Raw genomic sequence first — 21630 nt, forward strand, 5'->3', positions numbered from 1 at the left:
AGCATGTATTACACAAACTGACTGACCAATCAGAATCGAGTATTACACTAAGCCGTGTAATAAATAAATATATAATGTCTGCACCGTGTTTTAATATTTACATTTACATTCATGTGTTATATATATATTTTAATATATATGCATCTGTGTGTATTTATACATACGTAATAAATATACAAAATACAACCACAAAACTTTGTAAACAAAAACATTTTGGATGCCATTAATAACGATTAATCATTTGGTAGTCCTACTCCTAATTAATATTTAACATGCTTTTCCTATTCTAAAGTCTTATCTAAGAATATAATAAAACAACAATACAGACTATATATTCCAGAGACAATATTATAGAGATGTGTGGAAAAAATACAAACACTAATTTATGTGAAAATATTAGTTTATTTGCATAAATGTTACTTTTACCATTAAATAATGTGCACAATCAACAAATTAAATTACAAAAATGACAGGATGAAACTTGCATTTTAATTTTCACACCCTGCAATTGCAAACACTTATTTTAGTCTTGATCAACCCACGGTCTACTTGTAGTTCCTCAGGTAAACCAACCTGTGAGGCTGGAACTTCTCTCGACACAGCGGACATTCGGTCTGCAATAAGAGCAACCAAGAAAAGGACTGATCAGACATCAGTACTGCTGAACTTAACACCATTAAATGACGTTACGTAAAAGTCTTGCCTTGGTATTGCACCACTCAGTAATGCACTCCCAGCAGAAGAGATGACCACAGGGAGTGCTGCTGGTGTTCCTGCGCTCCTCCAAACACAAGATACAGCGCGCAGAGCGAGACGACGGCTGACTGACCTGATGGCTGGAAAGACAAAACAGAGAACGCTGAATGACAGAAGAAAGAGTATTATGTATTATGAGTATTATAAGCCTTCATAATCTCACAAGTATAACCACAAAACCAATGCAAGGACATCCAAGTCATCCAAACTTCCAAATAAAATATATGAATCCAGTTATTATCTTTCGCTACATATTTATACAATTTGTCAATAAATAATTTTACGAAATTGTGAAAAAAATGATGTAACCACCAAGTAAAAGTAATAAAGCTTAATTTTCACATTTTGAAGAGCGGGTTTTACGCTTTAAGTTTACATTTGCTTATAAAATAAATGAAAATAGAGATGAAGTAAATAAAAATAGCATTTTCGTACTAATTATAAATAGTTAATAGTGGCAATTACCTGCATCTCAGTATTTGCAGAACATTAAAAAATATGCAGTAATAATAATTAGCATTTGTATCGTTAATTATAATTTTTATTTAGTTTATTTACTAAATAAATTAGTAAACCTTATTGGGAAAATAAAGCCTTCCCTACACCTACCCTAACCATACCTGACACTTTATTTCCAACGTTTTTTTCGTCTTTTTAATAAATGCCTTCCCGATGTGACAAAAGACATGAAAAGGGAGAAGAATGAGTTTGGCAAAAGGCGGACTCCAAGCCGGTTTGATCGTGTCATAAAGAATATGGAACATGGAATATGGTTTTATTATATATGCCAATAAAGTCAACGATTAGCGGCCACCTTTTGTAATGTTGTCCAGTCCAATCACATCCTTGTGGGCAGAGTTAAAAAAATGTGTGAAAGCTTTTGTATTTATTGTAGTCTCTAATGTAAAAAAATCAGTTTTACACACACACACACACACACACACACACACACACACACACACACACTTGTATACTTATGTATACGTATATTAAGAAAAGGACCCACAAAAGAACTGAAAGAAATCGCAGCGGAAGAAAGCCTTAAGGCACTACAGGTATCTTTTTCTATTAAAAAAGTGTGTTTATGAAAAAGCTTTGTCAAATGTAGGCCACGGCTGTATAGAGCTGTACCTGGGGAGCAGGTTTCTGTGCCGTTTCCACTCGTGTCGAGCTCTCTGTCTCTGCCTGAGGTTGTTGAACTGCAGTGTGAGAGTGATGCTCAGCTGCAGCAGGGACAAAGCCCCCAGCAGACGGTAACTGTTACCGATCCGAGGGTCATCGCCAGACACATTTCCCACTCTCAGCTAAAAAAAAAAAAACACATTCACACGCTCACACAGATCATTTCAGTAATGTCATGTACACTACTGTTAAAAAGTTCGGGGTCGGTTTCCTGTATGTTTATTCAAGCAAGGATGCATTAAACGGATAAATCAGATAATTGATGTTTAGCTAAAATAAAATTAACTTTCTATTTAACTTTCTATTTATTTAAGTGTTCTGGGAATTCTGTCTCATGGTTTCAACAAAAATATGAGGCAGCATAACTATAACATGGATAGCATTAATAAATGTTTCTTGATCATATTAGAATGATTTCTGAAGGATCATGTGACATTGAGGATCGGCGTAATGATGCTGAAAATTCAGCTCTGCCATCAGAGAAATAAATTACATTTTAAAACATTTATAGAAAACGGGTATTTAAAATGATATTTCACAATATTACTATATTTATTGGACTTTTCATCAAAATAAATGCATTAAAAAAATCGTACTAACCGCAAACTTTTGAACAGTATAGTGCATTTCAAAGTAAGACGGGATATTATTAAGGGGGAAAAATTATTTTATTTAAATAAATGATGAGGAAGTTATTGAGTGGTGAAGAAAAGATTCTAAACCAATCACAGCACTTATATGGTTAAGTAAATGCTTACAAAACAGTACCAAGATATCAGTATGGCATGATGGTAATACTATTATATTATGTATATTATACTATACTATACTATACTATAATATTATGTGAAGCACATTGGAGTACCGTGTAAATACCAGGTGAATATGGTAATTATTTAGTACCTTTGTGTGTACTAAAGCTTTTTGGGATCTAACTGTATGTGCTTTATTATCACAATTAGGATTTTATTCCTACAACACTGATTTTATAATTATTAAAAAAACAAATACTTACATAACTAACACCTGCAGCTCTTTTGCCAATGTGGTAAAAGGCTCCGGTGATGTAAAAGACAGCCACGTGTACTCTGTACAGCAGTGTGATCCCCTGCTGCAGGGCAAAAACGAGCGGAATCAGAGACTTCCTCTGAGACTCCGTCAGCATCCCTACAGCTCTCTGAATCCACAGCCGCACGCGCGACAACGGCCCCCACGCTCTGCTCGTCTGAGGCGCTTCTGCTTCCAGCTCATTCTCTAGGCAGATCAAGAGCTTGTCCAAAAGATAAGACACGAACGTGTGGAAGAAGATGAGCGCGGTTCTGCGCATCCGTGAGGGGATTCTTCTCCTGCTGGGGTCCACCTGGATGATGTTGACATACTCCTCACCCAGCGTTTGATAGCCTGAAACGGATCACGAAACAGGGCTCTCAGAATTCAACGAACGCTTGCATGAGGAACACATCAGCAGCGCTGCGACGCAAGAGAAGAACTCACCAGATAAAGTTGTTAAGACATAGTAGGTCAGATCAGACAGTAATTCAATTTCCTTTCTCCACTGAAGCCAACGTCTGGAGCCTGAAGAAAAATCAAATAATAATAATAATAATAATAATATATATATATATATATATATATATATATATATATATATATATATATATATATATATATATGTGTGTGTGTGTGTGTGTGTGTGTGTGCTCTATTAAAGGAGATATATAAATAAAGAAATATTCAATCAATCAAACACACACACACACACACACACACACACACACACACACATATACGTATAAGAATTGAATCTGCACTTCAATTTCATCTTGTCATTTAAAACTTATACTAAATATTAAATTATTATTGTTTTAGTGCGAGGCATGCTGATTAGTACTTTTAGGTGAGAATAAATTGCCAAAAATAAATGTGCAAAATATGCATTAAATAACTCAAACTCCTGCATTTAGTGTGTCTGTGAGTTATTTACCAGCAAATGTGTGGACGAGCTCATTGGCGTTGTTTGTCAGGTTGTTCTGGTAGTACTCATCCTTCTGACTCGAGCGGATCAGCTGCGGCTGGTTCGCCGGAACTAGAGGCATTGCTCTGTTCGGTGTACTTACCAGCAATCCATCTATCTCGGTTTGCAAAAACTATTACGTTTGCCAATCTATTTACGGGTCTGGGTCAGCCACCCAAACGTACATGCTTCTAACACTTCCGTGTTTAGTCACGTGACGCTCACACGAGCACCCCATTGGCCAGTTGGAAACGGACGCTTTGCTGATTTGAGATCAGTTTTGCTGTTAAAGTCTTATTTCTGAGCCTAATTCAGCATCAAGTCTATAAACTAGTTACGACTGACGATTCAAACAAATAAATACATTTGGAAATGATTTAATAATGTTCAAACAGTGAGGCCAAATGATAGTTAAAGGCAATGTAAATGCAGATATAATGCTACTAAACTAGCTGATGGGCTGGAGTGATCTGGATTACACGTGGATTATTGTGATGTTTTTATCAGCTGCTTGATTCTTATTGTGACGGCACCCATTCACTGCAGAGCATCCGTTTCCGAGCAAGTGTGGAATGCTATTTCTCCAAACCCATTTCCGCGAAGAAACAAATTCATCTGTAAAAATGCAAAACTTTACCTTGCATGAGGGTACTGTCCCAGTGACAAACTGTTATACAGTTAAAGCCTTAAACACAATTGTATGATTAATATGGCATTAGCTATTCCAACATTTCTAGCACGGCATCGTTCGCAATAAATATGCCGTTTGTCAACGATCATTTACAAGACTAAATCCATTCATGAATTTATATATTCATCCGCTTCTCATTTGTTCTCTCAGTTTAAGCTGTTCAAAAGCCACCTCATTTCACAAGGCTGTAAAACCTGTTTTTTGTTACTCTAATGTGCCAAGATCAATTCAAACCATTAAAATTCAAAACAAACGCACAAACTAAACGTCTTTATTCAGCCCTTTCCTAAGGCCGTAATAAAGTCAGCAGTTTTTGTAAATGCTTGTGGAAGACCGTTTGCTCACAGTGGCAGTCAAGGAAGCGCCCCTATGTTTACGCTTGGGCATAGGATGGCTTTTTCTTTCTCATTCAGACTCACGTGTGACTTCTTGCAGGCAGAGGCGAGGTTGTGCAGAGGGCAGCTGAGGAGACCCCGAGCGTGGATGAAGCAGCAATAGAGCCATCTGAGGTAGGGTGAAAAGAAGAATTTAATTCCAATACCAATGCACAGTGTTTTTTTAGTAGTGCACAGGTAGCAGAAAACTCACTTTTCAACCAGGATTTGCAACTGGACACACAGTATGAACATACTGTATTTTTTAAAATGCATCTCTAAATGTGGTCGCTAGTTGTGTAACAATATATAGTATGCCTTCTGAAAATGAAGTGTGCTTAACTGCCTTGAATACAATTAAGCACACTAATACTAATGAAATAGAGGCCGCTTAAGTGCGCTTAAAGAGAGATGCTTTAATGTTTCACCATTCTTAACATGCTAAAGATACATTTTTAGTCATGCCATGCTTATTTTAATGTTGACTAACATACTAAAGCACCCATGCTCAAGTGTATTGCTAATATAGTTAACATATATTACATTTACTAAGTTGCGTCTTCGTCATAACGTTTAATTACAAATATGTTTAAATACATGAGTACACATTTAATTAGAAAGTTACAGTGTAACTATAAAATGTAATTACTGAGTAATATTATTTAACATCTACTTAATATATGATTAGAGTTAGAGTTTGACTTAGGGTTAATGCATGTAATTATGCATAATTTATGTAACATGTAACGTGTAACAAGGACATCTTAAAAATAAATGGTCACCAAAATTCCAATTTAACTATATTTTAGTGCTTGTCAGTACATTTGACAATACAATTACTGAAGTACATTCTTTTAAAGGATATTATATGCATTCTTTTTATAATACAGTGATGCAAGGAATCATGGCAAAGGTCTTAATAGTACTTTATTTGAACTAGTGACTCAATCATTCCAGGTTCGAACGGGATGTCTTTTGCAATTTACAGTATTGAAGCTGAAATTATTTTCAAGGAAAGTCAAGTTTATGATTTAGATGTTATGATAACATGTGTCATAAGAGGTTGACATGCTGTGGATGTAAACTTAAGTTCTTTCAAGGCATAGACGCGCTTCGCTCATTTAGTAACATTTTAATTACATGGCGGGGTGATAAATATCAAATGGCTTTATGGGAAGTCGCTTCAAAGGACTTTGAACCCTTTTTGTGTTGATTTATGAATGCGTTGCAGAGAAAGCGTTAGAGCAAAACACCAAGACGTAGAAGAGCAGATGCTCCGTTGAGAGCTGCACATTTCGTTTCTTCTATTAAAGAAGCATAGCGAGATTAATCATTAAATTCATATCGCCACGGTTGCATAATAGCCTTTAATGTGTTCAGATGGTAACTGATTTACCTTTAACCCATTTCCCTGATGTATCTGAAACACACCGAATGACTGGATGTGAAACGTTGCATCACCATTTGCTCTTTTATAATGCAAACCCCTGAACGTAAAGGACTTAAATACTATACTCAAAGCATAACCTTGTTTTCAATCTCAGTGTAAACTGATTTAAAGAACGAAATGACTAAAGTTTCTTTAACAGTCCTAATACTTGCGGGGAATACGGGTCATTTACGCTCTAGTCGTCTGCACTCCACCCCATATCCCGCCCACCTGTGCAAAGACTCCTCTGCCCTTACTTGTCCTATTTCGACGCAGGGAAAACTGTTGCTCCATAAGGGAACACCCACTGTGTACAAAGAGCTTTCAAATGACAACTTCCTTTACCTGCGGTGTGGAGCCGTGCGCCTGAAGCTTTTGCCCTGCAATGAAACAAGGCATATTCTTTGCACGAAAGCGGATCAGAGCTGTAAAACCGGTGCCTGGAGAAGTGTTTCACTCACTCTCACATCATCTCCAGATCACTCTCTGAACTACGTGCTTCTTTTTCCCTCACAAAGGTAAAGCGAGATCTCACGATACTTATTCTTTTTTTAACTTTTAGCAATGAGGACGCCAGAGAGGTTTTACTCTGGGAGGTTTGTCAGGCACATTTAACATGCCTGAACACACCGGATTAGAGATTGGGAAGTTAGTTTCACTTGGGCTTTTTTCTCTGAGAGTTTTGTATTCTGAAACCCTACACTTCTTACTTGGGTGCTCAGGTAGAAAGAGTTCAGAGGGTGCTGTTGTCGTTGCCTTTCTGTGATTGGATGTGACATTGTGCGGGTTAATCTTATTAAATCATGTCCAGGTCGCATTTCACCCCAAAATGAGATAAAAAGAAATATGACATTGTATAAATAATGTAAGCTTTTTCATGCTTTCTTTCATTTTTTTTTTTTTTTGCATTGTGAAATAATTTGTATGCCACTTTTTAATATGTTAATAGGTATAATAAATTAATCATATTTCGGGCACAATTAATTATTTATGTAATTATGAAAAAAAATTATAAAGATGTATGAAGTTCTAGTGGGTCAGATACACTAGAAGTCAAAAGCAATTAAGGTTCAGCTAACTGTGCTTAAATTATAGTATACTTTAACTTTAATCATGCAACTTTTTATCATGCAGTAAATTTCAAAAATATAACATTCTGTTGAAACTTTCATTGTTTTATTATTTTCATAATACATAAAATATGTAAAAGTATACGTGTTTTTAACAAGGTGTGGTTGATTCTTACATGGAGTGTAAACAGGTTGAAATTTCATCACATTTCTTCTCACAAATTCTCGTGAAAATAACGTATTTGTGAGTTTTGCTTTACATTTTTTAGATGATGATGATAAGAATAATAATTATAAGTATTATATCGATATTCCCATTAGATTCTCATTGCTGTATATTTGCATATGCATATTTTATCCTATATTAATATTCTATATTTTATTTCACATTATTGTAGCAAGAATTACATTTTTTTGGAACTATAGAAAATATGACAACATGACATGTTTTGATACGCTGACTAACACACCAAAGTACATATAAAGTCTCCATATTCCAGAGATAATAGGAATAATAAAGAAATGAATAATAAAGATATATTTAAGACCTACATGTGGATCAAAAGTTGCTTAACACTTCAGCGAATACCATTTGATATAAATTGTAATACATTTTCACGTAAAAGCAGTTAACATGCAGCTAAATGTGTACATTAAAAATTATATTATGTTTTAAAGTATGCTAAAGTGCATGCTTCTTTGCACAAGGTGTAAAATAATGCATTTTGTTTTACTTTCGAGTATCCTCATTACTGTAACGCATTTGTTTCTTCGTGCACATTCATTGCGTGTATATATATTTTTTTAATCACATTGCTGCCATAATTTGTTGCTGAACTGTCACAATTTCATTTAATTTCGTTTTTAGGTCAAATAGTCACAGGTTTTCTTAAGATTCCTCTGCATAAACATCCTCTGCTTACTCACAGGAGAAACCCGATTTAATCTGCGTCTGTTAAACTTGACCTGCGCCTCAGGCTAAACGTGAATCAGGCAGCCATAAATTAAAAACCTAACCGGTGTACTTAGGCAGGGAACACCCTGCTATCCGTGTCATTTCAGATGTTTACGCGCAATGGTTATACTTCACAGGAGTCGCTTTGGTTCCGTTGAAAGTAGATTTTGTGGGCGACACGGTCGTGCTCCTGTTTCCTTTTGGAAATCTCAGCCCGAACACTGGGTGATGTAGGACGTCTCGCGAGTTGCAATGCGAACCCGGTCGGTTGAAACTGAAATAAAAGCTCTATTGTGTCACGCTCTCTGTGCAGCGCTGAGCAGCTCTGAGCGATCGCCAGTCACCGGCCTGCCAGCTGGTCTGCCATTAGCTTGTCGACGCGCATCTGCTGCTAGCCGTGCATCATCTCTGATCTCTTTTTTTCGTCCGTGTGGACAACAGGAAAAGAAAGAGAAACAAGTATGAGCCGGCCAAAGCCGTGTTTGGCTTTCCGATACTGGAATGTGCGTTTGGTTCAGCCAGATTGGCCGGATCTCATGTTACGTTGTGTATCGAGAGCATTGTGTTGTGTGCGGGCTTGTTCTCGGGGGATGTTCACGTCAACCATGTGTCTTTGTTATTGCTTCATAAAAAATGGCTTAACGTAGCAGAAAGCAAATAATCTGCGCCTTTGATCGACAGTGACGCTCATTTTGTCTTATTAGTTGAAGGGACAAACATTTGCATACTCACGCTGTGTTTCCTGTCGGCGCTGTGCACACAATGGCTTTTGTGTGTCTTTTTTAGTAGCAGATTTAAAGAGGTGCCGGGGGTCCGAACGGACGTTTTTGTGAGGCAGTGCATCTTCCTTGCTTCCTATAAAACTGAGGTTCAATTGTTTGTGCCTCCGCTTTGAATCTGAACCGAACGAGAGAGCGAACAACAGCTCTTCAACATTCATACAGAAATCTCTGACCTGTCTCAGTCATTGATCTTTAGAGTCCTTTGATGATTGTCACATTCATTTTGACTATAGTAGTGAACCGCATGGACGTTTTTCATTTTCACCACCAAAGAAAATATTTAATTGCACATTTCACCCCTCATTATAACACAGATTTTATGATAATTATTAAAAATGATTGCATCCATAAGGTGATTCCTTTACTGTAATAAGGTGTACTTTACTGTTATATACAGTGTATATTTTCTGTGTTTAAAGCAGAATAAAGGCTTATGCTTAATATAATGTGATTAATAATGATACAATTGTTGGCGCATTACACATCGAGGTGCAGAATACACTCAATGTAATAAAAAATAAATAAAATATAATAAAAAGTAATAAAAATATATATAATACAAAGAAAAAAATGAATGGTGACTCACAAAACAGACCACAAGTATAAACATTTCACTCTTGACTTACTTGTTTTGAGTCAGCGTACCTGATGATTATATACAGTATATAATTTGTTGTGTCACAGCTTTTTCCTTTTTCTTAGAGACATGATTCACCCGTACTTTAACATGTTACTTGAAGCATGTTTATATAATGCGTTTAAAGGTATTCTAAATGCATTACTAATGCCACATTATAATGTTTTCGTTGAATAATTATTGTTATCGCATAAATAGAATACATGAAGATACAAAGGTTACACCTTTAAAGAGTATAATGCTTTCATTATAACGATTAAAGTCAATTGTTGATGTGTTATTAATGCATTACTCTTTTAAGGTTAAGCCATCAATAGAGAATTATAGCTATTTTAACGCAGTAAAACATTCATTATCAGTGCATATAAAGCTTATAATGCCTCAAATGGTGTTGATCACAGACAGCCCTTGCGAAAAGATGATTATTAATTGTTTTGAATGTGCACTTCAAGAAAAAAAAAAAAAAAAAAAAACTATACTTGAAAATAATGTATTAATAAAATAAAAGGCCACTTAAGAGAGTATACTTTCCTGATTGTTTTAGAAAGTACTCTTTGTGATGATATCAGATTGAAATTTTCACTTTAAAGTCTTTGTTTTAATCGTTTAATTGCACTTATTTTGATGCGTTGACTAACGTGCATTTTAAGTGCACTAAATTGCAACTTAAGTTCAAAATAAATGTAAATGACATTAAAGAATATGTTAGCTACCATAAATGCTTATCAGTACAAGACAACAGAAGTTGAACTAAAGAGGGTCAAAAAGCAGTATTAACTCATCTAATGGCATTGAAAAACCATAAACGTAATTTTTATTTAATTGCGTAATTTAAATGAAAACATCACCTTTACTTCACACTTAAGTGTATCATTGTAAAGTGCTTCGATACAATCAATGTGTGCGTTTTTCACAAGGGAATCATTTCTTTAAAAAAAGTTTATTAAAGGCCTATACTGTTTTAAGCATGCCTTTACACTGCACTAAATATACAGGCATCAAGTGAAGCGTTTCCAAATAGACCTCCATTGTTTCGTCTACTGAGGAATGTAGTGGGTGCTAAGCCAGACAGATTTGTTTTGGTTGAGACTGAGGGTCGTGTTTTAGAGGGAGGGGATGGTCTGTTACCTGAGGCCAGGTGTTACATAGCTGACATGTCCAGTCCTGCGTCTTCGGGTATCAACGTGTCACGTCAAACACGACGAACACTCAAAGCGAACATTCACGGCCATTGTTGGGATGAGCGGGCGGTTGACATATCTCCAGCACAGCTCGTGAAAGTCCCACTCCTGACAGAAAGACGTCCTGTAAGAGATCAGCATTGATTACAATGGGAGTGTCCATCTGACAGGCAGTCATGCAAAAATAAAAGATAAGACTTGAGGGATTGCATCATTTGTTTTGAATCTCTACAGCAATATTAAAGTTTCCATTCATTCCTGTGTTTATGCGATACACTTCGCTGTGTGTTTCTGTCACATGTTACCTTGGTAATACTATATTTTATTGGACACGGTTCCAAAAGAATGTCATGTTTTTTTTTTTTAAATGCACCATATCAGTAGATTTTGTTTTGGTTTTGTCACTATGTCACTACGATAATATCATGAACTTTAGGATATAGTAGAACGATAATATCATGTTTTTCTGGATATTGTACATGTTTGTTTGGATCGTGCAAGTTTTTAGATATGTACCTAGATAAAACTATTTTGTGATGCATGAATATGTAAAAGTAAATAAGTAAAAGTATCATATTTCACAGTGATTTTTTACGGGCCGTGTTTTAAAACTGATTAATAGGAAAAATAGAAGTATTACGGAGTTTAGACTCTTTACAATCTTTATATTTTAATAGAAAACTCTAAATGAAAAAAGAGACTTTATTATGCCCAGATAGACTTTTATTTTAAAGTACAAAGCTCTTTTACTGCCGTTGCAGACCTGCTTTCTCTGAAGCGCATCAGAAGTTTATATGGTTTATTACAGCCTCGACCTTATGTGACCAAAAACCAGGAATATTACTTTGTGCTAAACTACCTTTTCCATAATAATTTTCCATTATTAAGTCCTTTGCCGTACCGCAGATTCAGAGATTTACATCCATTTACATCCATAATGATGATTTTGAACTCAAAGCTGACAAAGACTCAAAGCTGACTTTAAAAAAAGTCATATAACATTAAAGAAGGACAGTTTAACTGCTTATATATATAGTACATATATATAATTAATCTTACTCAATACTTAATGAATCTAAGTAAGTAAATATTTCTGAAATGTTATTGTGAGAGTCTACTTAATGAATCTAAGTAAGTAAATATTTCTCTGTGAGACTCACAGGTGCGCTTCTCTCTGCAGGTGTGGTTTTGCTGCAGGTCACTGGCACACTGACCTCGTGTCTACAGGTCAATTACTGGACGTGGAGCTCCGTCAGACGGATGTAGCGCACCTCCGACCACATTCACTCCCAAACCCCGACACTGAACATCTGCTGAACATCCTGCTGAACACTGGAAACCAGAGGAGCTTTCTTTGTCAAGAGCACCAAACGAAAACTTCTGGGGCATTCGCCTGTGAATTTCTTTTAGCAATATGGATACGGTATCTCTAAACACCTCCCTGTTCTCTGGCGGCCAGAGCATCAGTACGGATTCTCCCAATTTGTCCATGAGGTCTGTGAGCTTCATCATCGACACGGATTCGTCCCGCAGCAGCACGCTCTTACACTGGAACTTCTTCCTGGCCGCCAACTACATCAGTGTGGGTGAGTCCCAATATGTTTTATAAAGGGACCGATTGTCCCCATTAACTAGTTGCTTATTAGTATGCATATTAGCAGGACACATATTTATGCCTTATTCTGTCTGTCGTTCATCTTTTAGTCCTGCCTCATACTTAACTGTAACAACTAAACTATTAAGCAACAAATTAGGAGTTTATTGAGCCAAAAGTCATAGTTAAAAGTGAGAAATTCATTCCCAAATTAAAGTATGAGTGAAAGAAAAAAAAAAGAATGAAAAAAATCAAAACACACTAAATAAATAAATTCCTTCTTTCAAATCTTGTGTATACTAAATTGAGTAATTCAATAATTTTTTGGATGAATAGTTTGATAATGGCAGAACTTTTTTTTCTCTCTTCCAATATGACAACAACAAAAAAAGATATATATATATATATATATATTTTGAAATATATACAAAAATGGGCAAAAATACATTTGCATGAATATATTTTCTACCAATATGTGCCCATGAAATATACTTTGACATATGAAGTTTAAAATTAAATATATTTTCTATTTCATAAATACCTTTTATTAAGCTTATCTGTTTGCGAAATATATTTATTAAAATATAATTTGACCACAAAAAGGTATATATTTTGGGTTGGAAAAATATAGTCCTCTCGAACTCCAGGCATATTTTGGAATGTTTGGAGTCGATGCTAATTTAGGTTTGATTTGTTAGAGATTTGTGTTCCATAATATTTGCAGCTAAAGTCAACAAATATTTCTAGAAACTGAGCAATCAATCAATCAATCAGTCAATCACAGAGCTCTGACCCCAGATTCTTCTCAAACATGTTGCACTCTCTTTTTTCTGCTGGTAAAAGATGTCGAACATCTCCTGAATCACCACGTGCGATCACCTCATTATTCTCAAAGCTCTTGAAGTGTATGTTTATTCTAACCGTCTGTGGTGCAGCGATCATTGTTTTATTAGGTGCGTCTGACTCACTGGTGTTCGCGAGGTTATCTCAGATCAGCTAATTGCAGAGTCTCAATCAGATAAACAGCTGCTGCTGACAGTTCTCAGATTTTCAGTTTGCTGCAGGAACGAAAGATTTGTGTTTTGTGGTTTGTGTAAAGCCCCGTGGCATTAAAAAGCGACGACTGCGTAAGTGAACATCGAGGAAACAGCGGAAGGGCTCTTTAGGCCGGAATTGTTAGCATTAGCGTTGTGTACATCCTGTTGTTTTGGGCTTAAAAGCTGAGTTATATGGATAAACGTCATTTAGGATAGAAATGGTAATTATATTACGCTTTCAGAGTAACAGACTTTCAGCATTTCGAAAGTCTATGGAAAAATATACTGCACCAGTATAAAAACATAGTCTCGTGCAAATTAATTTCGTGTAAATGTCATGTTTGTTTAAGGATGAGTGGAAACTGCTTTCTGTGGTAATGTCAGTGTCTTTAGTTTCACTTGATTGTATTTACAGTATCAACTTTGTGCGGTCATGATTTGAGTTATATCCGTGGCACATCGCATGTAGATGTCAGTGAACGGTTCTTTGGTATTTATTTTTGCTGTCTCGATTACTGCTAATTGCTTGTTGATTTTGACTCCCATAACACTGACACGGCGACATGCTCCACTTAAAGGTCAGTTTAAAGCCGTCATACGAGATCAGACTCACTTGATTTCTTTTGACAACATGTTTTATCAGCGGTTTTAAATGAACTTAACCTCATTTGTTCCAAGCGGGCAGGTTATTTAATTAATCACTGGCTGCGTTGTGAGCGTTAGATAGTCGCGTTAACTATGGGTTGTGTCACATGTAGAACAGAAATGAGAATTAGACATTAATTTAATTCCAGAATGATTTTTAATATGAATTTGAATGATTTTTATTTAATTCTATTTAATATATTTAATGTTATCTATTGTTGTATGGGTTATGGTGGAATGTTACTTGAAGCTATATTAATTAATTATGTATTTATTTATCTTTTCTTGCAAAACTTGTGCTGGAATAATGAAAAACCTCTTTAATAATTGATTTCTGTAGATACTTCTGTAGATGATTTAGGTATACTATAGTTTAGTTGCTTGTTAACGTGCATGTTACAAGCATATAGGCTGTTTATTACTTCATTAGCACTATCTCATGTGCTTACTATTATAATAACAATTAACTATACATTACATAAAAATAATCTTAAACCAAACCCTAATCCTAACCCTAACCATATAGTAAGTAATGTTACTCAGTACTACTGTATAATTACACTGTAACAAGGACACTAAGATGAAAGTGTAATCATATACTGTCATAAAATCATCTGTAATTTCTTACAAGTCTCATACATGAGTCCCAGCCTAAATCATTTCTATTTCAGCTGTGCTGTGTAGAGATGTTCAATTGCAATCAACTCTAAAAAAACTCTCGTTACACTACAACGATGAAAACCTGCCCTCACATGCTCAGTGTGAGGGATAACTCAAGTAACAAAAGCTCCTTATCTTTAATTCTTTGATCTTGGTTTAATTGTGAGTTCACGGGCGAACACATCAGTTCCCTTCTTAACTTTTCAAACTTTCCACTTCTGATGGTAACTTGTCCCAACAGGCCATTCTCAGAGACGAGCACAAAGACAAACAAAAGCGTAGGCCATTCATCATCATCATCATCTGCTGACAGAGTATCTCACTGTTACAGACTCCCTGAGGCCCCCGGCGCTCGTGCATTGATTACTCACCGGGCTCCAAGACACTTCCTGTTAGGACATATTGTTGCCATACTTTCAGAAGCGTATTGTACATCGCACACACTTCACACACAGCATATTATTAACCCTAGTGAAAATAATGCTCCTTTCACAGACTTGGAAGTTGGAATAAACGGTCACTGTTTCGTTTTTTTTTTTTTTTTTTGTCTTGGTGAGATGTTTTCATTCAAATCTGAAGATTTTGATTGCATCAGTCACATGCCTTCTCTTATTATCCAACAGAGGGCAGAATTAGTCCTTTTGTGGTACAGTAGATCAAATGTTAATGACTGTGTTCAGAACGGCCCACTAACATATCACTCTTACTATTTATGCAAGATTAAGCATATGCTGTATTCTGTACGCATTGTGAATTTTGTGTATGCATATAAAATATGACCTACTGAATTTGACCGAATGTACAGCATACTACAAAGCACTGCTATGGATACTGTTTCCTACAATGCTCATTCTGACCCTCCACTGCAGCGTAATGATTGAGTATGATTTTGTGACTCTATTTAAATATTAGAAACGTAACAAGTATTTGGACGGGAGAGGCTTCCTGAATTTCACGTGCAAGACATACATAGTGTGCACAATGCGCCTTTGTGGTACATTGAACAATGGATGGTGAATTTCAAAAATGCTTGAAAGGAATCGGCAGGAGACACATTTTCACCGCGTTTTCTTGTATAATCGTTTTTATAGCTTTGATTGTTTTTTCCAGTGTTGGACTGATTCATTTAATCAATCATATTTAATCATTCTAGCTACAATATTTCGCCTTGAATTACTATAAAAAAGTCTAAAACTAATAATATAGTGTCTGCAGCGATCAGCAGCAAAATGTATCACTTGTTACTTTATCTTTCATTTTGATTGACACCTACAGCTGTCCTGTGCCTTCAAGCCACGTTCACATACATGAGTCCCGGCATAAATCATTTCTATTTCAGCGGAGCTGTGTAGAGACGCAATAGCCTATCCCTGGGTGTTCAATTGCAATACACTCGAAAAGTCATTAATAAACAATTACCTAAGAGCGTCTTCTTTGAAATCAGAATTTTGAATAAAACGATAAATCACAGCCCACCGCTATCCAAGCCATTTGTGACTCTGATTTCGAATGCATTCTATAGCAGGTGTAATGAAATGCTTGTGGTGTTTTGTTTGTCCGTGTTAAATAATTCGATGCTATCCCTCATTTGTCACCCTTCTTCGAGACGAAGCAGCTGTGGAAAGGTTTACACGCATGTCCCTCGTGGATGGCTATAATCAGGTGCACCTTGTTATTTCTTTGCCTCTCTGTGATTCTGCCTGGGTTTGTTTTTTTTTGTTTTTTTTTTACACGGGAGACCATCTTCATATTGATGGGCTTGATTACACAGGAAACAATTTTGCTTGCTTCCATAATCAAAAAAAAATCAGAAAAAGGCTTTGATGGTTATTTATGTAGCGTACAGCCCAAATAATCACAAAGCTGAAGTAGGCCAGTGATTTGCCCGACTCACGTGCCGTCTCGCTCTGTTCAACAAGACGAGGACACCTCCCCTCCCCCCACAGTATTATAAAAATAAAATACTGGAACAGGAACAACACCTCTAAATGTTACAGTCTAAAAAACAAGTTGTACTTGATTTGCCCTTTTTGTACGCTATACTGTTCAAAAGTCTGGGGTTGGAAAGATTTATTGATTCTGTTTTTTTTTTTTATAGCACCCACCATATCTGCAATGTTTATTCTAAAATTGACAAATATTATTACAATTTAAAACAACTGGTTTTCAGCATCAATACTCTTCAGTGTCACACGATACTTCAGAAATCATTATAATATGCTTTAAGATTTTCCATTTTAACTTTTGTAGCAATTGTCTATTTTTTTTGTCTCTTTTTTTCGTAATATTTAATTTAGTTCTAGTCATTTTTAGCACATCGAGTTAAACCAAAGAAAATGAGAGATGTTGCTTTGGCTAAAAATTAGCTGAAATAAAGTACTTTTATAGAATTATTTTACGTGCTTCCGTGCGACTCAGGCATTTAACGGCAATTCATTTTATGGCAAAGGTGTTTGCAAATGTTTGCTATGAGATGTGTCTGTGATATTTTGAAAGACGTGCTTCATTCTGCATGAGATCTGAAGCATTTGGCATCGTGTGCGTGAAATCCACGCGTGAAGTTTCGAAAAAGAAGAGGCAAAGATTTGAAAATGTTGGCAAGCGTTTGAAAAAAACCCAACTAAACTAAGATGAAATAATGATTAAGATTATAATGTCAACAGGACAACTGTTTGCAAATTAAATGCAATGTCTGCAATGATTAATTCAAAAATACAGTAAGAAATGTTATTACAGTATAAAATAAGTTATTTATATTTGAATATATTATAAAATGTAATTTATTAATGTGAAAAAAGACACTGGCAGATGTTGCTTTGGCTATAAATGAGCTGAAGTAGTTTAAGTAGTTTTATAGAATTATTTGATGTGCTTCTGTATGTGTGTTCTGGCCTTTGTCTTTGCACTGGCATCAGCATTAATATATAATGGAAATGAAAGAATTTTGCTGTCAACTGCTCACTACAGTACTCTGTCCGACCCGCTCCGTCCTTTAGAGAAGCTGTTTCGGGATAAAGCGCAGAAAACACAAATTGAATCTTCTGAAAAACACAAACTTCACAGTTTATGGTTTTGCACATCTGTGGCAGTTCTTCTCATTTATTTGTTGTTTAGATCCGCTTCACTGCCTCTCTTCTCTAAACCCACCATGCTTGTCATCATTTTTTTTGTTTGTTTGTTTGTTTGTTTGTTTCGCATCTTGAGAGCATGCAGATGTTGAGCTGCACTCCTCTTAATACTAGAAAACAGAAAGAAAGCATCAAATACAGTAATTGGGCTTATTTGCATCTTTGGGAACGTCAGGGAACTTTTAATTTCAAACTAAGTCTCTTATGTGATATCAAGATAATTTCAAGTGAACAGCAACTTTTAAATCAAATAAAGCATATGTTTCATTTTAAATTAAATACGGTATTACCGTTTTTTTTTACTGCTTTTTTTTACACACAAAATCTTTACTTGTCACACAATGTCTGAAGCACACACCAAATCTGCAAACCATACACAAATTTTCAGCCTTTGACTCAAAATACAAGGCAGTGCTCTATGTATGAAATTAATTTCGTGGCAAAAGTGTTTGCAAATGTTTGCTTTGAGTTGTGTTTGTGACATTTTCAAAGATGTCCTTCATTTTGCATGAGATTTGAAGCATTTGGCATTGTGTGCGTGCGATTCTTGGATTTGTTTGTAAAATTTAGTTTCGAAAATGTTTGTAAGCATTTAAAAAAAATAAGATGATGTAATTATCAATATGAATAATCTCAACAGAACACATCTGCAACTTAAAAAGTTGAAATAAATCAATAAATTATAATTTTCATGTAAGCATGCATTTGTTTAAGTTGTGGTAGCAGTTTCCCTGAATTTCTGTGTGTGCGTGTGTGTGTGTGTGTGTGTGTGTGTGTGTGTGTGCGTGCACACTAATACAGTTGTGCATGTAAACACAATTGTGTTGCTGCTGTAGCAATGGAATAATTGTCCTGTTGCTTATCAGCCAGCGCACATGCAGTGTAAGTTATCACCACCCGTGCACTTATATAGTTGTGCTGAGCAGGAGAACAGGCTTCAATAGCCCTCTCAAGAAAGCCATCAGGGCTAATCAGGATGATGCGAAAGGCCATCAGTGTAAATCCACAGCCATTTTTCCACCACAAATAGCTGCGCTTTATGTGTTTGTGTGCTGCACTAAAGCACACATTAAGGCAGAAATGTACTCCTGTAAGACACGGATATGTTGGCTTAATGGCTTACTTCTGTCATGATGTTTTAAGGAAGCACTTCAGGGAGAGTTCTCTAAAGTTCAGCCTTTTGATTTTCTACTCAGTCTCTGACCACTGTGAAACGCTGCTTTGCAGAACGCTTCACTTTTTGGAAGATTTAGGCTCTGAGGCTGAGAAAACCATTTAATAAAAACCATTGACAGAGAAGAATGAGTTGCGCATTCAATTGTCCATTTTAGCGTTTTTCATAGATCTTGGCGATGCATTATTGATGTGAGATCTTACTGTTCTACTGTGTCTGGGAGCATCTGTCTGAAAGTATTTCAGTGTCAACTGCACAAGTTATCATCATTAATCTTTCTAAGACACCCATGACACTCAGGCTATTGTTTTTTATATCTTTTCAATTCAAGATAAATTAGTTAAATCAGTGCAGTGTGTGTAAAGGGAAGGGCCTGTCAGTGTCATTTGTTGTCAAATGTTAATTTGCACAGAAAATAATATGCATATTTTTCAGACAGTTTTTATACTTTGCCTTACTTTCTTTCGGACAGTTAGGTCTTATTTCTGTTACTGACACAATCTCACATAGACAGAGTTTTAGCATGTATTCTGGTTTACATTGCAATGACCATTCTATATATATATATATATGACCATATATATATATATATATATATATATATATATATATATATATATATATATATATATATATTGATATATATATATATATATATATATATATATATATATATATATATATATATATATATATATATATATATATATATATATACATCCTAATTTTAAGCAAAAACAAACAAAAAATAATAAAAATTAAAATTAAAAAATAAATTGGTAATCAATATGTTGGCCAGATATTGTCTTCTATGAGGTCATTGGCCATAACAAACTATATATATATATATATATATATATATATATATATATATATATATATATATATATATATATACATATATACATATACATATTTGTCTGCCCCCATTGGCAGATAGAGACAAAAAAAATATCTGCACATGGGGCAAAAGAACATAAATATTGATGCTTGAGAAAAAGTTTTAAGCATTTCTTTTTTAAGCAAAAACTAAAAACATTTTAGTAATTTGTTCAGATTTTCAAGCAAATGCATCTTGAAGTTTCTATACTAGAAAGCAAAACAGAAAAGCAAAAATGCAGCTTTTTTCTGCGGTGTAACAAAATTATTATTATCATTATTATAATTTGATGAAATTAATATGTTTCTTGGCATTGCTTGATGGTAATAAAAGCCTTCATTGCAGCGGCACACTGAAGGAAAATGTTACCGTTTTAGTGTCTACACTTTTTAAGCTTCTGTTGCGAAGCGTTAATATTCTTCTCGTCATAAATCTTACGAAATGCTGTAAACATCTTAAGCATTGTTTTTCTCAGAATGCCTCCAGAAAAGTAGCCAGATTTTACGTTTTGCATATTGGCTTTGCATATTGGAACAATTGGAACAATGGCACTAGCAGGAACTTTTGCAGATAAAAGCAAACTGAAGTCATTCATTTTCAAGCAGAACTGGCAAATTTATGCAACAAGTTAAACTGTTAGCATGTTAGCTCTCACTAACACCAGCGCCTGCTGCCATTTAGTTTCTGTCAGCGTAAACGGCCCTTCAGACGCTCTGAGGACAACCCACGAGTTTCCCATTTGAGAATATCACGTAAATCGCTTTTTTCAAGAGCCCATTTAAAATACAATGCATTTTTATTCACACCAAACCGAGGTTTCCTTCCATTCACTGCTTGCAAATCCTGTTGCTTCGTAAATGAGATAGCTAATGCGTATTTGTAGTTTGAGAAAAGCTCTTGGTTTTGTTTGCCCAGAGTCATCTCAGCCGTGATTCAGCGCAGGAAGACGTTATGAGCTGCAGATGATGGATAACACAGCTGACAAATATGACTTATCTCTTTCTTCCCTGGGGAAAGTGATTTAGCTCCATTTTGGCTCTTTTACGCCCAATTGTTTCGAAAGAGCGGGGATAACGGGCGGTTTAAATCGAAAAGCTTGTGCAGGTCTTTTTTGTGATGTTTGATTGCTATAGCAGGTGAACGTTCTGATCCGAGCAACATCTTTCATGACAACAGCCGAACCCTATGTTTCATTAGCAGAGATGTCATGAAGCCAACGCAGAAGATGCTGAGGAAACTAGAGGAAAAAAGAGACACGGAACACACAAGAAGTGAAGGATGATTGTCTAAAGGCCTTAGTGTTGGGGGCAACACAAGTAACGCAAGTTATGTAATCAGATTACTTTTTCCAGTAAAATATTCACTGACAACTCTTCTGTGCCTGAGTTGAGAGAAATTGGGATTGAGGTGCAGAGGTTCTTCCTTCGGCCTGAGGCTTTAA

General features: G+C 35.6%; 2 protein-coding genes across 3 annotated transcripts in view; one reads left to right on the plus strand and one right to left on the minus strand.

Annotated features, from left to right (window-relative positions):
* Positions 1–382: 382 nt before the first annotated feature.
* Positions 383–4171, minus strand: pex10 (peroxisomal biogenesis factor 10). Its single transcript, XM_043246180.1, has 6 exons — positions 3923–4171; positions 3433–3513; positions 2954–3339; positions 1888–2060; positions 704–836; positions 383–614 (listed from the first exon to the last, which is right to left on the minus strand). The coding sequence occupies exons 1-6, from the start codon at positions 4032–4034 to the stop codon at positions 546–548; spliced, it is 954 nt and encodes a 317-aa protein (XP_043102115.1). The 5' UTR covers positions 4035–4171; the 3' UTR covers positions 383–545.
* A 2584-nt stretch (positions 4172–6755) lies between these two features.
* The window catches only part of plch2a (phospholipase C, eta 2a), a 100483-nt gene continuing 85608 nt past the window's right edge, over positions 6756–21630 (plus strand). Inside the window, exons 1-2 of one of the 2 annotated variants that reach the window (XM_043246658.1) lie at positions 6756–6964; positions 12252–12657. In XM_043246658.1, coding sequence (XP_043102593.1) covers positions 12486–12657 — 172 coding nt within the window. In that variant the 5' untranslated portion in view covers positions 6756–6964; positions 12252–12485. The remainder of the gene's footprint in view (positions 6965–12251; positions 12658–21630) is intronic. The other variant, XM_043246655.1, reaches the window with a different exon arrangement.

The sequence above is a fragment of the Puntigrus tetrazona genome, chromosome 8 (genome assembly GCF_018831695.1).
Source record: "Puntigrus tetrazona isolate hp1 chromosome 8, ASM1883169v1, whole genome shotgun sequence".
NCBI classification, from domain to species: Eukaryota; Metazoa; Chordata; class Actinopteri; order Cypriniformes; family Cyprinidae; genus Puntigrus; species Puntigrus tetrazona.